Source organism: Phacochoerus africanus, chromosome 2, assembly GCF_016906955.1.
Source record: "Phacochoerus africanus isolate WHEZ1 chromosome 2, ROS_Pafr_v1, whole genome shotgun sequence".
Lineage (NCBI taxonomy): Eukaryota > Metazoa > Chordata > Mammalia > Artiodactyla > Suidae > Phacochoerus > Phacochoerus africanus.
Window position 1 is genome coordinate 240474018 of NC_062545.1, and position 14028 is coordinate 240488045.

Below are 14028 nucleotides of genomic sequence, written 5' to 3' on the forward strand. Positions count from 1 at the left end.
AAAAGAATCAATTGTTTTGGCCACCCCCAAGGCATGCAGACCTTCTCAGGCAGGGGAACCTTTGCCACAGCAGTGACCAGAACCATGGCAGTGGCGACACCAAGTCCTTAACCTGCTGAGCCATCAGGGAACTCCAAAAATCAATGTTTTGAGCAAAACAAAGAGCATCAGATACAGGAAGGGAAAAATAAACTGAGTCTTTGTACAATTAAACGACTAAGTGGTGGAAAAGAGACCAGAGTACAGAAAGGAAAACTTGGAAGTGCAAGAAAAACTTCCCACTTTTTCCAGGTTAATCCTGCCTTCTGCCAACTGCCATGTTCCCATCTCCAGTCTCTCTTTTCCTTTCCTAACTAAGGAAAGAACTGGTAATGGGAGAGGAAACTAACCACCCTGAACTGGCTTGGGTGCTCGCTGGGCCCTGGGAATTACAAATTTAGATACATGCAGACTCTGTTGTCAGGGACCTTACCATGGAATATGAGACTTGGATACAAATAATTACAGTAAGAAGTCCTAGCTCAGTGCCGTCAGAGAAGTACAGAGGATGTGGTGTGGAAACGACAGAGGACAAGGAATATTTATTCTGGTTTGAGGAACAGATATGTTCAGTAGGCAGTAGGTTTTGATGGAAGCTTTTTTTTTTTTTTGTCTTTTTGTCTTTTCTAGGGCCCCTTCCCGTGGCATATGGAGGTTCCCAGGCTAGGGGTCTAATTGGAGCTGTAGCCGCCAGCCTATACCACAGCCACAGCAATGCAGGATCTGAGCCACCTCTGCGACCTACACTACAGCTCACGGCAACACCCGATCCTTAACCCACCGAGCGAGGCCAGGGATCTAACCCACATCCTTGCAGATGCTAGTCGGGCTTGCTAACCACTGAGCCATGATGGGAACTCCTTGATGGAAGCTTTTAAAGGGTCAGGGTTTCCATAAGTGATGATGGCCAGCAAGAGGATTCCGAGAGCACCGCCTGGCTATGGGCACATAGCTGTGAAAGTACAGCATTGTATTCATGGAATAGGTAAAAGTCTTGTGGTTTGATTCTCAATTGTGAAGCACATTATGGGAGATAAATTTATACTTAATTTATCTGTAGCTGGGGCCCTGATGAGGCTGTCACCTAACTTTGGAGTCTAGGGGAGTGGTGGTGAGGACTTGAAGAAAGAATCAAGGGGTTTGCAGAGAGAGGTCTCATGTCTTACATGTATCATGTATTTTCACTAACTTGTGAATGGAAACTAACTCCCTTCCATCCTTCCGCAGTTACAGGATAGAGAATCCTACATTGCCCTTCTAGTTGGAGCCAAGTATGGCATTAGCCAAATTATCAATAGCAAACTCAACATCATGTCCACTCTGGCAGAATTTGCAAATATCAGCCGTGTAGAACTGACAGAAGAATCTGAGAAAGTGAGCATGGTCAAAGTCTATCTTCAGGACGTCAAGGTAACAACAGGGAAGAGATTTTGCATTCCGCTTCTGGAATTTGGGGCTAAATTATTCAAGGGTAGTTTATATGAGTTTGGATATTAATAAAGTCCAATGTCCAACATTTGCTTAAGAGGTTGAATTGCCCAGACTGTCCCATCAAAGGAAAAGTGATGAACAGGATGCCTTTTCCTGGGCAGGTCTAAAACGTTTTTTATGTGAACTGGACCACGTACTTTCCTGATGGGTTCGAAACCTATAGATGGGACCAGTGGCGGGAGGTGGGGGGGTTATCACATGCACAGAACCAGAATGGCTGCCCAAGATTTTGAGTGGCAGCGATTAAAATAAGTAAATGGGGAGTTCCCGTCGTGGCGCAGTGGTTAACGAATCCGACTAGGAACCATGAGGTTGCGGGTTCAGTCCCTGCCCTTGCTCAGTGGGTTAACGATCCTGCGTTGCCATGAGCTGTGGTGTAGGTTGCAGACACGGCTCGGATCCTGCGTCACTGTGGCTCTGGCGTAGGCCGGCAGCTACAGCTCCAATTAGACCCCTAGCCTGGGAACCTCCATATGCCGCAGGAGTGGCCCAAGAAATAGCAAAAAAAAAAAAAAAAAAAGACAAAAAAAATAAGTAAATGGTCCTGCTGTAGAGCATAGGGAACTATATCCAGTCACTTGTGATGGAACATGATGGAGAATAATGTGAGAAAAAGAATGTATGTATATATGTGTGACTGGGTCACGTTGCTGTACAGTAGAAATTGACCGAACACTATAAATCAACTATAATAGAAAAAATAAAAATCATTAAAAATTTTTTAAAAATAAGTAAATGATGTGGGGTACTTCCTGAAGTTGGCGATGGAGGGGCAGGAGACCTTGTGGCGATTCCTTGCGAGGAAGCCACTGTGCCTGTGTGAGTGTGTGTCCATGTGGTTGTGGTTGTGTACGTGTGTGTATGTGCACATCCACGTCTCGTAGGTGAGAAAATGGGACACCAGGGGCCTGCCTGTGGACCATGGCTGGATTTATTTGGGGCTCTCTCATTAGCCCCACATGGCCTTATTGCCGGTCTTCCCTTAGCCCTTTGGAAGCATAAGAGCTCTCTTTGCCTTCGAAGGTTCTGACCTTGCTGCTGGAATCCAACAGTGCAAAGGACCTAGCCTGCCTGATTGCCGGCTACTACAGGCTGTTTGTCGACCCAGTTACCTCCATTTTCCTCTGGCCGGGACACAAACAACAGGTGCACCGGGTTTCTGCTGAAGAAGGTGAGGCACTGAGGCTTTCCACCATAAGGACAGGCCCATTTCACTGCCTTGTAGGTCAGGGCAGCTTACACGGAGGAGAGGCATCGAGTGGCGCTGAGATTTCCACTCAAGCAGTTGAGTGCTCTTTCTCGATTTTATTTCCTGGTAAACAGTTGATCATTCCAAAATCCTACATAGAGGAGATCCTGTTGTGGCTCAGCTGAAACGAATCCGACTAGGAACCATGAGGCTGCAGGTTCAATCCCTGGCCTCGCTCAGTGAGTTAAGGATCCGGTGTTGCCGTGAGCTATGGTGTAGGTCGCAGACACAGCTCAGATCTGGCGTGGCTATGGCCGTGGTGTAGGCCGGCAGCTACAGCTCCAATTCGACCCCTAACCTGGGAACTTCCATATGCTGTGGGTGAGCCCTAAAAAGACAAAAAAAAAAAAAAATCCTAGATAGAGAAGCTTTCTTTGGACCTGAGAGTCCCCTAAAGCCAAGGAATGCTATTGAAGATGTCTGATGCCCTGTGCTCTTCCCTAAAATCATCCCTAAGATCCACTGTGTTTTATCTTTCTTTGCCAATAAAATGAGATTTCACTTATTTGTTCAGAAAGTACAGATGATGTAGTTCTCACCCGACGCCTACGCACTCTTTTGCAGCCTCTTGAATTGTAATGAAAATTCTTAACCTTACATGTTTAGAAGAAGGGGGTACGTGTGGATGGAAGGGGCTCGACATCACATGATGTAAGGAATGACGTGGTGGAGGCCAGATGAGGTGAACATTTTCCCAGGCCACCTCCCAGTTTCTGCCAGGCTTTTGCTTCAGCGCTATTGATGCAGCATTTTCCCAGTGGTTTGCTGATAAATGTTTAACAGCTGTCTCTGCAGGGAGACACCAAAACAAAGCAGAACCCCAGTTTGAAGCCATTGCCTAGTTCTCTGGCATTCGCATACCTTGCTAATTTCAAGCTACTGATGTGCCTGAAGGAGTGATGTGTCACTGAAGGTGGAGAATGGGGGGTGGCCAGGAGCACGCTGTTATTTAGCATTTCCTCCCTGTGGATAAAATAAGTCATAAGTCATCTCACAAGGTTAGATGATCGTGAATTAAAGTAAAACAGGAATCGATGAGTTATGTGTACTTGTTACCTCTGTGTTTAACACCATCTATGGAAAATGGATGGTACCTCTGAGTCTGATCTGGGAGACAGCAGCCAGGAGAGCGGTGCTGTTGTGGAGGTCTCATGGCAGTGCTGCTTCGGCCAGAGCAGGCGGCAGTGGTCACAGGAGGCCTCCAGGGCAGGAGGTATTTGAAAGAGGTCATGAAATGCATGGTGGAGTTAACCAGGCCATGAAGGGAGGAGAGATCTTTTGAAGCAGAGGGGACAGCAGGGAGGCATGACACCAAGGGTGAGGTCGTGATCTGTGAGACACTCTCTGTAGTGGCTGGAGCACAGGAGAGCTGAAGCAGGTGACCTGTATGATGGGAAGGGGTCAGGGCCTTCCTGTGAGAGGGTGACCTGTCTGCTGAGAGGGTCAGGGCCATTGTGTGAGAGGGTGACCAGGCTGCCAGGGGGTCAGAGCCTTCCTGTGAGAGGGTGACCAGGCTGCTGGTAAAAAGTATGGGCCATCCTGTAACAGGGGTGACCAGGCTGCTGAGGAAGTCAGCACCTTCGTGTGAGAAGGAAGGAGAGCTTAAGCTCTTCCCTGTAGGCAAGGGAAACCATCAGAAGGTTTAAATAGAGTGTCATGTGATCAGAGAGAAATTTAGAAAGATCACACCTGGAGTCTTTATGGTACATGAGAAATTAGAGACCTGGCTTAATGCCCACCCACAACCCTCACACCATGAACCCTTCCCAAGTACCAGCAGTGGATGACTTTTCACTTTCCTAAAAGCTCTGCAGCACCAGTAGGTTCCTAGGCCACCCTTCAGAATGGTGCAAGCCTAGCAGCCTCAGATACCCCCATGAAGTTGCTAAAAATACAGATTTTTGGAGTTCCCATCATGGCTCAGCGGAAACAAATATGACTAGCATCCATGAGGACGCAGGTTCGATCCCTGGCCTTGCTCAGTGGGTTAAGGATCCAGTGTAGCCATGAGCTGTGGTGTAGGTCAAAGATGCAGCTTGGATTTGACATTGCTGTGACTTTGGCATAGCCTAGTGGCTACAGCTCCAATTCAGCCACTAACCTAGGAACCTCCATATGGCATGGGTGCAGCCCTAAAAAGAACAACAACAAAAAATACAGATTCTTGGACCCCACTCCCTAGGTAATAGACTCAGTACACCAGAGCTAAGTCCAAGTTTATATATTTATATTTTAAATATGATTCCCTATCTGATTTTGATGCCCAGTCAGGACAGAGCTGAGATTTTTAGGAAGGACTTAGCAAACCAACTAAATACCCAGATGTTTCTATGAACAGACAGATCTCCTTGGAGATGGAGGTAATTTCATCTCCTTTAGGTGGTTCAGATAGATGTGGCAAAAGAGACTTGACATGGTGGGGAGAACATGGAATTCAGAGTTCCGTGGATCCTGTGTCATTCAGTGGAGCATGATCTGGGCCTGTCAACCTTCTGGACCTCATTTCTCCCATCTGGAAAATGGGAGGGCAGGCAGAGTGGGCGCAGAAGGACACCAAAGCATCTGCCAGTCCCTGGATGCTGTTTTGTAACCCCTGGAGTCTCATGTGTTGCAGGCTATGAATCCAGGGCATGCAGCGACTCTGAGGAGTCCTCCGAAGTGGACTGCGAGCTGGAGCCTCTCTCTGACAGACGCCTGCTGAAGGTGGGCCCCTGTGGACCACTTGCAGAAGCAGAGCAGCCTCCGCAGGACAACTCCATGCCTGAGGTGGCCAGGAAAGGCCCCGGCACCTGCGGGGCCAGCAGCACGATGGACAGCGCGGAGTCCGAGGCATCCGACTCGGCCAACACTGAGAGCCGAGGCTGCAGGACCAGTGGCTCGAGCGAGTCCATGGATGCCCTGGAAGAGGATGACCTGGATGCCTGCTCCTCCAGCAAGTCTGCTTTCTTCCCCCTGGGCTTGCCAGGCTTCCCGGCGAGTCTTGATTCCGACAGCCAAGAGGAGAGAAGCAGGATTGAGACCAATGGCTTCCTGTGTCTCCTAGACCTGGCCCAGAGAGCCAACCCTCAGAGCCACAAGACAGAGTTGGCCGAGAGTCCTGCTCCTGAGACCTTCAGCTGGGGACCGGAACTGAGCGTGGTCGGGTTGGACCCCAGGCTGTACGAGGGCAGCCGGATTGACTACTACAGCCTGTGTGCCAGTGTCTCCCCGGCCAGCCACCAGAGCGACCACTCGGAGAGCACAGCTCCCCGGCGGGGTGGGGGCCTGCCACCCTGGGGCCAGCAGGGCGGGACTGAGGCCAAGCCCAGCTCCATGCTGCAAGCCCTGGCCCCGCGCCTGCCGCTGGCCTTGGAGGATGGCAGTTCAGATGAGGAATACTATGATGCAGCCGACAAGCTCACACCCCCCGACACCCTCTCAGGTGAGCCCTCTCTAGCAGGTCTGCGGATTCGGCAGGCAGCTCCCCGGTCCCCACCGGGGACAGAGACCAAACTTGAGGGGAAAACACATGAGTAAAGCACAATCCTTGTCCTCTTTTGAGGGGGAATCACCTGGGCTCAGTGGACCAAATTAGAGGCATCCTGACTTCACGTCTGGGCAGCCGGGGAGGTCCAAAAACTGTGGGCAAGCAGAGATGGGTGGCATTCATTCAACAGTGGAAACCAGGGAAGGCTTCCTAGAAGAGGCGGCAAATGGGCCAGGCCTTGTGAGATGGACCGAATGTACATAGAAAGAAAAGGGTTTGACAGGAGTGCCCAGCGGAGGGAGGCAGCACTATCATTACGGACCCTGAGGCTACATTACATGAGGCCTTGAAGCAAGAAGAACCTAACTGGGCCATTGGTGGCCCTTCAGGGACTCGGATGTCATAGTTCCTTCAGGTTCCTCATTCCTTCCTCCAGAGTGTGAGGTGTCTTCCCAGGCAGAATGGCTTCCTAGGTTGACCTGAGATCCTTGCAGGACGATTATAGACACACACACACACACACACACACACACACAGATTCACATTACACACTGAAGAAAAAAAATTGGGGGGTTCCCGTCATTGCTCTGTGGTTAACGAATCCGACTCAGAACCATGAGGTTGCGGGTTAAATCCCTGGCCTTGCTCAGTGGGTTAAGGATCCGGCGTTGCCGTGAGCTGTGGTGTAGGTTGCAGACATGGCTCAGATCCCGCATTGCTGTGGCTGTGGCGTAGGCTGGCAGCTACAGCTCCAGTTCAACCCCTAGGCTGGAAACTTCCACATGCTGTGGGTGTGGCCCTAAAAGACTTAGAAGAAAAAAAATAGTTCTAACAGACTGTAACCATTGGTGAGATGTCATCCCCTGAAAGGAAGTTGGGATACTGTGACCAAAAGACAAGGTAATGGATCTTGGGCAACCAAGAATCAAAAATATCTACCACAGGAGTTCCCGTTGTGGCTCAGTGGTTAACGAATCCGACTAGGAACCATGAGGTTGCGGGTTCGATCCCTGGCCTTGCTCAGTGGTTAAGGATCCGGCGTTGCCGTGAGCTGTGGTATAGGCCGGTGGCTACAGCTCTGATTCGACCCCTAGCCTGGGACCCTCCATATGCCGTGGGAGTGGCCCCAGAAAAGGCAAAAAGACAAAAAAAGACAAAAACAAAAAACAAAAACTACCACAATGATCACCCCCATTTTTTCAGATGAGGGAATTGAGGGACACAAGATTTAACATGCCCAAGGTTACACAGTCCAGCCAGGATTTGAACACAGGCCATCCTGAATGCTGAGCCCAAGATCTCTCAGTCTCTTTGTTTTTCTGCTTTTCATGTACTTTTTTCCTTCCTTGATTCTCAGGGCTCAGAGCCGCTTCTGCTGCAGAAACCTGTGCCACAAGCTCACAGAATAAGGGCAGCACCTGCAGCCCTGAGGACAGCCTGAATCCTGGGCCACATGCAAGAGAGCCAAGAAGGGGAGGGGTGAAGAAATATGCCAAGACCCTGAGGAAAAGAAGGTCTTTCCTACAGACAGACTACACCTGTCAAGTCTCATTTCCCCTGGTGCCGTCCGCCTCCCTGGAGAGTGTGGATGACCTGTGCTACTACGACCGGGAACCCTACCTGGCCCATGGTGCACCCTCCCCAACCGTGTCCTCTCTGCAGGACATGCAGGGTGAGCCTGGCCTCCTGGAGACCAAAGCCCTTGGGCTGCTGGCTCCCTTGAGGGAGACCAAGAGCAAAAACCCAGCCTCCCGAGCCATGGAGATGGAGCCTGAGACCATGGAAACCAAGTCGGTCATTGACTCTCGAGTGTCTTCTATCTCTGCCATTCGCCTCCGGATTGACCCCAACCATAAAGAGAATTCTGGGATGGCCCCTCTGACCACCACCATTGCCTGTTCCCTAGCAAACACCCCTCCCCATTCCAATCCAGGCTCATCTGTCCCAGATACAGCTCAGGTAGGGCCTCCCCACACTTTCTGTCCATTTCAAGACTTGGATGGCTGTGCCCCTAGAGAGCTCACCATGGAGCTTGGGGACAGCACCTCCTCCTTCCTCTCCAGTGCAGACTTGAACCCAGACAGGGTCTGCCTGACCATGAGCCCAGAGTCTGTCTGTCAAGGAGACACACTGGAGCCTGGAGGAGTCCACCTGGAAACAGGATTGGGATCTCTGTTTACAAATCATGTGCAAGAAACTGCCCCCCAGGATACAGAGCCTCTGTTGTCTCCTCGAGATGGGTCTGGAATTGGCGAATGTGGAATAGACTCAGGAGAAAAGGAGAAACAACAAGGACCACTATCTTTGGAAGATGATAGAGAAGTTACAAACAAAAATGGCACCAACTCATTTCATGATGAGTCTGGGGAGAATTCAGGTGACCCCAAGGGTGACATGTTGAATGCCGTTCCACAAACTATTGGTGTCAGTGCTCCGGCTGGTGGCATAATAGCCTCCCTCCCCTTGGAGACTCCTCTAACAGGGGCTGAGCAGACCCCACCATATTCCCCCTCAGGTCCCCAAGGACAAAGCAGAGAAACCCCAGGCCAAGCCTGCCAGGCCCAAGAACCACAACTATTGGCCGAGCTGGATTTAGATCCAGATTTCTTGCTTAGGGACCAGACCGTTTCATTGGCCTTCCCTCCGGAGGAGCTCAAGGCAGAGCCACTTAGCCATGTGATAGGAGAAGACACTGTCCATAGGGACACTCCTCAGCAGGTCTGTTTGAATCCAGGGCCTTCTCTGCCCGAGCCACTACTCTCTCTCCAAGAGGAGCCCCACTTAGAAGGCTCAAACCATTGTTCATTGCCAGAATGCAAGGACAAAAGCCCTAGTGTCTGCCTTCCTGCTGAGAAGTCTTTCCTGTGCTTTGCCCCAGAAAGCCATCCTAAAGTTTCTGCCAGTCTCAGAATGGCCACATCTTTGGGATTTGCCGGCATGAATGAGACAGAGGCCCCCAGGATTGGGATGGAGCAGTGCAGCTGCCAGTTCCCCTATGCCACGTGCTTCCGTGGCCTGCAGCCAGAGATGGAGGAGGAAGACAGGGACATGCAAGCATCCCCGCCAGCCCCCCTCACCTCTCCACCCTCTGCAGGAAGCTGGCTGGCCCTGCCCTGGAGGCCTGCCCAGGCCCACAGCTGCAGCGCCGAGCCCCTCTCCAGGAACAGCCACATCTGGCCAGAGTACTGCTCCAGGGCTCTGAGACAGCTGAAGGCGGCCCCTGCCAGCACCCCTGAGGGCTTCATCCAACTCATGGAGAGCTTGCTGGAATTACAGGACATTTTAGAAGCTTCCTGGGGAAATGGGAATAAACACCCGCCTGAGAAGTGCACCTGGCACTTTTCTGAAAGCCGGAGCCGCCTCTGCATGGGCTCCCAAAAGCTCCTGTTGAGCTGTCAGCACGTGATCAGAGTGGACCAGTCCCCCGAGGAGATGCATGGTGCTGTGCGCGACACCTTCCAGCACCTGGTCCAGCTGGCCGGCCTGTGCTTCCAGTTTACAGACTGCAGCCGCTGCTCCACCCGACACCAGGAGGCAGCCGGGAACCTGAGGGATGTGGTGTACACCTACCACCAGTTTGTGGAGGCTGCAAAGCTGACCTGCGAGAAAGGCTACCATGACCTGAGTGTGAAACTCTTGGCCCGTCAGTGCACAGCCCTCACGGCCGCTGTGTTCTGTTTGACCCAGAAGTTCCGGGCCTCCACTGCCCTGTGAGCACGCCCGTTGCCCAGGACCCCTGCCATGCCCTGGACACTTCGCTGAGAAGCCCCTGCCATGTCCCCACCTACCCCTCTCAAATGTTTACTATTAAGAGTATTCAAATAAACTGCTGCTTAATCTTTGCCTGAATCATTACAGAGTGATGATAAGTTTGGGTTAACAGCATTCCTTCATATTCATTCAACCAACATTCACTGGATCCCCTCCTCTGGGCCAGGCCATGGGCTAGGGCTTATGCAGAAAGATGAGCAAGACAAGTCCCTGTCGGTGGCCAGGATGCTCACAACCTCTCTGAGCGGATGAAGTAAGGTGTGTACCCTGGGAAGAGCATACCCTGAGGGTGTGGCTGCCGGAGGAAGTCACAAACTGTCCCAAGAAGGCAGGGATAAGGAAGGTGAAATCTCTGAACAACAGTCCTGAATTCTCCTATCACACTGATTTGGCGGCAGCCTTTGCAATGGGGAGTGAATACATGTGATATTTGATGGATTCCACCTTCACGAATTTTGGTTGGCAGCACCTGCACCCAGAGGCCTGGTATTCTTGGCAGCCTCACTGCGATAAGCACAAGCTGCCACTAGGTGACAGTAAGCCCCTAGGTGGCACACACCCCGCCCCCATCCAGGTGTGCTGTGCTTTATCTGAAATTGACTGCACCCCCTAAATCCTGCACCCTCGATCCGTTTTAAATATCGAAGGCAAACATTAAAGCCTGAATAAGATTTGCCTTTTTAAGAATAATATTAGAGCAGAATAAATATATTCAATACATTTCTCACTAATTCCACTTGAGCCAGTTAATCCCCGTTAATCTTATTAGAACATGCATGCTACCAAGGTTGGACATGCTATTTAACAGTGCTTTTGTTTTCTCTTCTGAATATTGTGGATACTAATAGTGCTTGCTTTTTAGGGTGAAGATCTAGTAATTACTCAGTAAAAGTTAGTAATAATCCCCCAAATTTATGGGTTCTTCTCCTAGTCTGAAAACTTCCTTGCATTTTATTTTCAGATTCCAGGAAAACCGATTTCAGTTTACCCTTTGGATGCCTTTTTCCCTGGCTTCTCTGTCAAGGGCAAAATCATTCGGACACTCACTTTGGGCTATTTAGAGTTCATTCAAAGGGGTCCCCCATCCTTGTGGGGCTCCTGGTCAGTTGTGGGCTCAATGCTTCCTCTGCAATTGATCTCCTCAAAGGCTCCCTAATTCCTCTCCTTCACGCAGCAAAAACAGGGGCAGAGGTGAGGGTGTTAAGTCACATACGTAATCTCTCCCCAGTCGAAAGGAAAGCAATAGAGAAGAGAATCTTCCTATCCCGTTACTAGTTGCTTGTTAACTGGCATTCAGTTAACCAGTACTTGTGCCAGGAAAAGATTTTCTCAGAGGCCTGTTTCTTTTCACAGAATACTTTAAATAAAATTTAAATAAGGCTCTTGTAAAGAGATTTTTTTTTTTTTTTTTTGCTTGTGTGGCATATGGAAGGCCAGATGTGTGGCATATGGAAGTTCCAAGGCCAGGGGCCAAATTGGAGCTGCGGCTGCCAGCCTATGCCACAACTACAGCAACATAGGATCTGATCCACGTCTGCGACCTACACCACAGCTCACAGCAATGCCGGATCCTTGAGCCACTGAGCGAAGCCAGGGATCGAACCCGCATCCTCATGGATACTAGTTGGGTTTGTTACTGCTGAAGCACTACGGGAACTCCAGGCTCTTGTAAACAGAGTTTAAGTGATCTCATGACAATGAAAAATAAGAACAGGACACCCACATAATAAAAATCGTATGATGTTAAACAGGACTTGAATACTTTTACAAGCAGAAAGCTGTGAAGAGCTACGTAACTGACTTAAGTGCACACAATGTGTGTTCACAAGCTTAGGGAAGGAGGGCAGGACTTTGACTCAGTCAGGGCTTGGATGCTGGTAGGGTTGTTACAGGCACTTCTCTGGGCCTCAGTTTCCCCAAGTGACAAAAGAAAATAACACTAGTCTCATTAGTGAGGGCCTACAGTGTGCCTTATGTAGGTATCTTGAATATATTTTCTTATCCACACAATACCCCGAACTAAGAGATTATTACATAATATACATTTGGCATTGTTGTGAGAAATAAATACGTGTGGAAGGCAGGACAGAAGACTGTGAAGCCTCCAGCACAGGCACTCAAATATTTGTTTGTTTCTTTGCTTCTCCCCTCAAATCCATGTACTTCCTTGGGTTGTTACTGTATGGAGCTGGTATTTTGCTCTGAGCCCCCATGAGGAGTATAAGTCCCAGAAGTTCGGAGAAATTCATCATTGCTTGTTGAGAAGCTGAAGTGCAGAGGGTTTGCCATGTTTAGCACTTCCTCTGAGATACATAGCTCCCCCTGCATGAGAGCCAGATGGGACTGCCTACTCCCCAACACAAGAATCAATTGTTTAATGACTGAGAAACTACGGGATATGAACACTCCTTCCTTTTTCCACCCACCATCATCTTGGGAGATTCATTTCTTTAAACAAACGTTTATGGTACACTCACGCCAGGATGCTCGATGTAGGATTATGGCTGTGAATAGGTGGGTGAGAATCTGGTCTTCAAGAGCTCCTGGTCCAGGAGGTAAGATGACACACAGAGACCTACACTCTAAGTCATGGTGTACTCAGGACCCCCAAAGAGAACAGCTAAGGTGCTATGAGAGTTCACAAGAGAGAAGTAACTTGAGCGTGTTGGTGGTGGGGGCGTGGGAGAGAAAGTGGTGATTAGGGAAGGCTTCCTGTAGGAGGCAGCCTGAATTAGAGCAAGGATGTCAAGAAGTATTTACTGAGTAGCTACTGTGTGTCAAGTCCTGGCTTTAACAGATAGGAAGGTAAGCTTTTCTCAAGAAAGGAGAAAAATAACTCATTTGTTTATTCTACTGACAAATATTTATTGTGCAGTGGCACCAGGAATACAACCATCAACATGATAGATGTAGTCCCATCAAAGAACTTACAATTTCAGGGAATACACAGGAAAAAAAAAAAAAAAAGATTACCGACAGATGAAAGTGAAATCAAGAAAATGAAGAGTGTTAGTATGGGGCTGGGATGAGCCAATTTTCCCTATAGGTGGTCAGTAAAGGCCTCTCTGAAGAGGGAAGGTTTAAGCTGAAGCCTAAAAGGTAAGAAGGAGGCAGCCACAGAAAAACAGGGAGGAAATGGAACAGTATCTGCAGAAGCTGTTGGTGTGTTTAAAGCATTTCAAGAAGACAGGTGCGACTGGAAAACAGCAAGCTGGAAGAAGAGTGATAGATGAGGTTGGTGGGGCAGCCAGGAACCAAGCATGCAAAGCCTTGAGAAGGTTGGATTGCACATCCAAGTACCATGGGAATCCGCTGAGGAGTTTGAGGTAAGGGAGACAAATAATCATATGGTAAGTGAATGGGCGCCCAAGGAGGGTGGGCAGTAATACCAGCTAGGAGGTCTTTTCTGTGAGGAAGTGGCTGTGAGCTCAAAGATGAAGAGACACAAAAGCAGTGGCAGGGAAGAAGGAAAGGTATTCTGCAAGATGCACAGACTGGCAGGGGCAGTGGGAGCCGCTGAAGACCGTTTGAGCCACTTAGCAAATCCTGCTGAGTGGGGAGCCAAGGCCAGTTTATGAACAGAGACATTAGAGGTGGGTTTCAGAAAAAAAGCTTTCTGGGGAGGAAAGCATAGTTAATTTCATTCAGTATTTTACAAGGTGCTCCAGTAGCAGATAAAGAATGGATTAAAGCACGGACTGGAGACCAGTGGGTAGGTGTTGGAGATGCTCTGTAAAGAAAAGGGGGAAAACTGTGAGGTCAAGGACAGATCCAGCAGGGCTTGGTTTCCCCAGGCAGGAGGTATTTCCGGCTCTTTCATAGTGTTGTGGAAACCGCAAAAACTGTGGCAACAGAAGGAGACAAACAGCACTCGGAGATATGGAAAAGCAAGGTTTATTCAGCACCGGTGCGGGCTCAGAGGAGTCACCTCCAGAGTCTGAGCCCCAGGTCTTTGTTCTCAGTAACTTTTATACACTACAAGGTCTTGATTTTCCCATGTAAGCATCCCGGA

The 14028-nt window shown here is 49.5% G+C and overlaps 1 protein-coding gene across 2 annotated transcripts in view; it reads left to right on the top strand.

Moving 5' to 3' along the window:
• Positions 1-10094, top strand: part of FRMPD1 (FERM and PDZ domain containing 1) — a 139637-nt gene extending 129543 nt beyond the window's left edge. For both annotated transcript variants that reach the window (XM_047767960.1, XM_047767958.1), the window contains exons 13-16: positions 1267-1449; positions 2554-2701; positions 5394-6200; positions 7603-10094. In XM_047767960.1, the coding sequence (XP_047623916.1) occupies positions 1267-1449; positions 2554-2701; positions 5394-6200; positions 7603-9959 (3495 nt within the window). In that variant the 3' untranslated portion in view covers positions 9960-10094. The remainder of the gene's footprint in view (positions 1-1266; positions 1450-2553; positions 2702-5393; positions 6201-7602) is intronic.
• The last annotated feature ends 3934 nt before the right edge of the window (positions 10095-14028 follow it).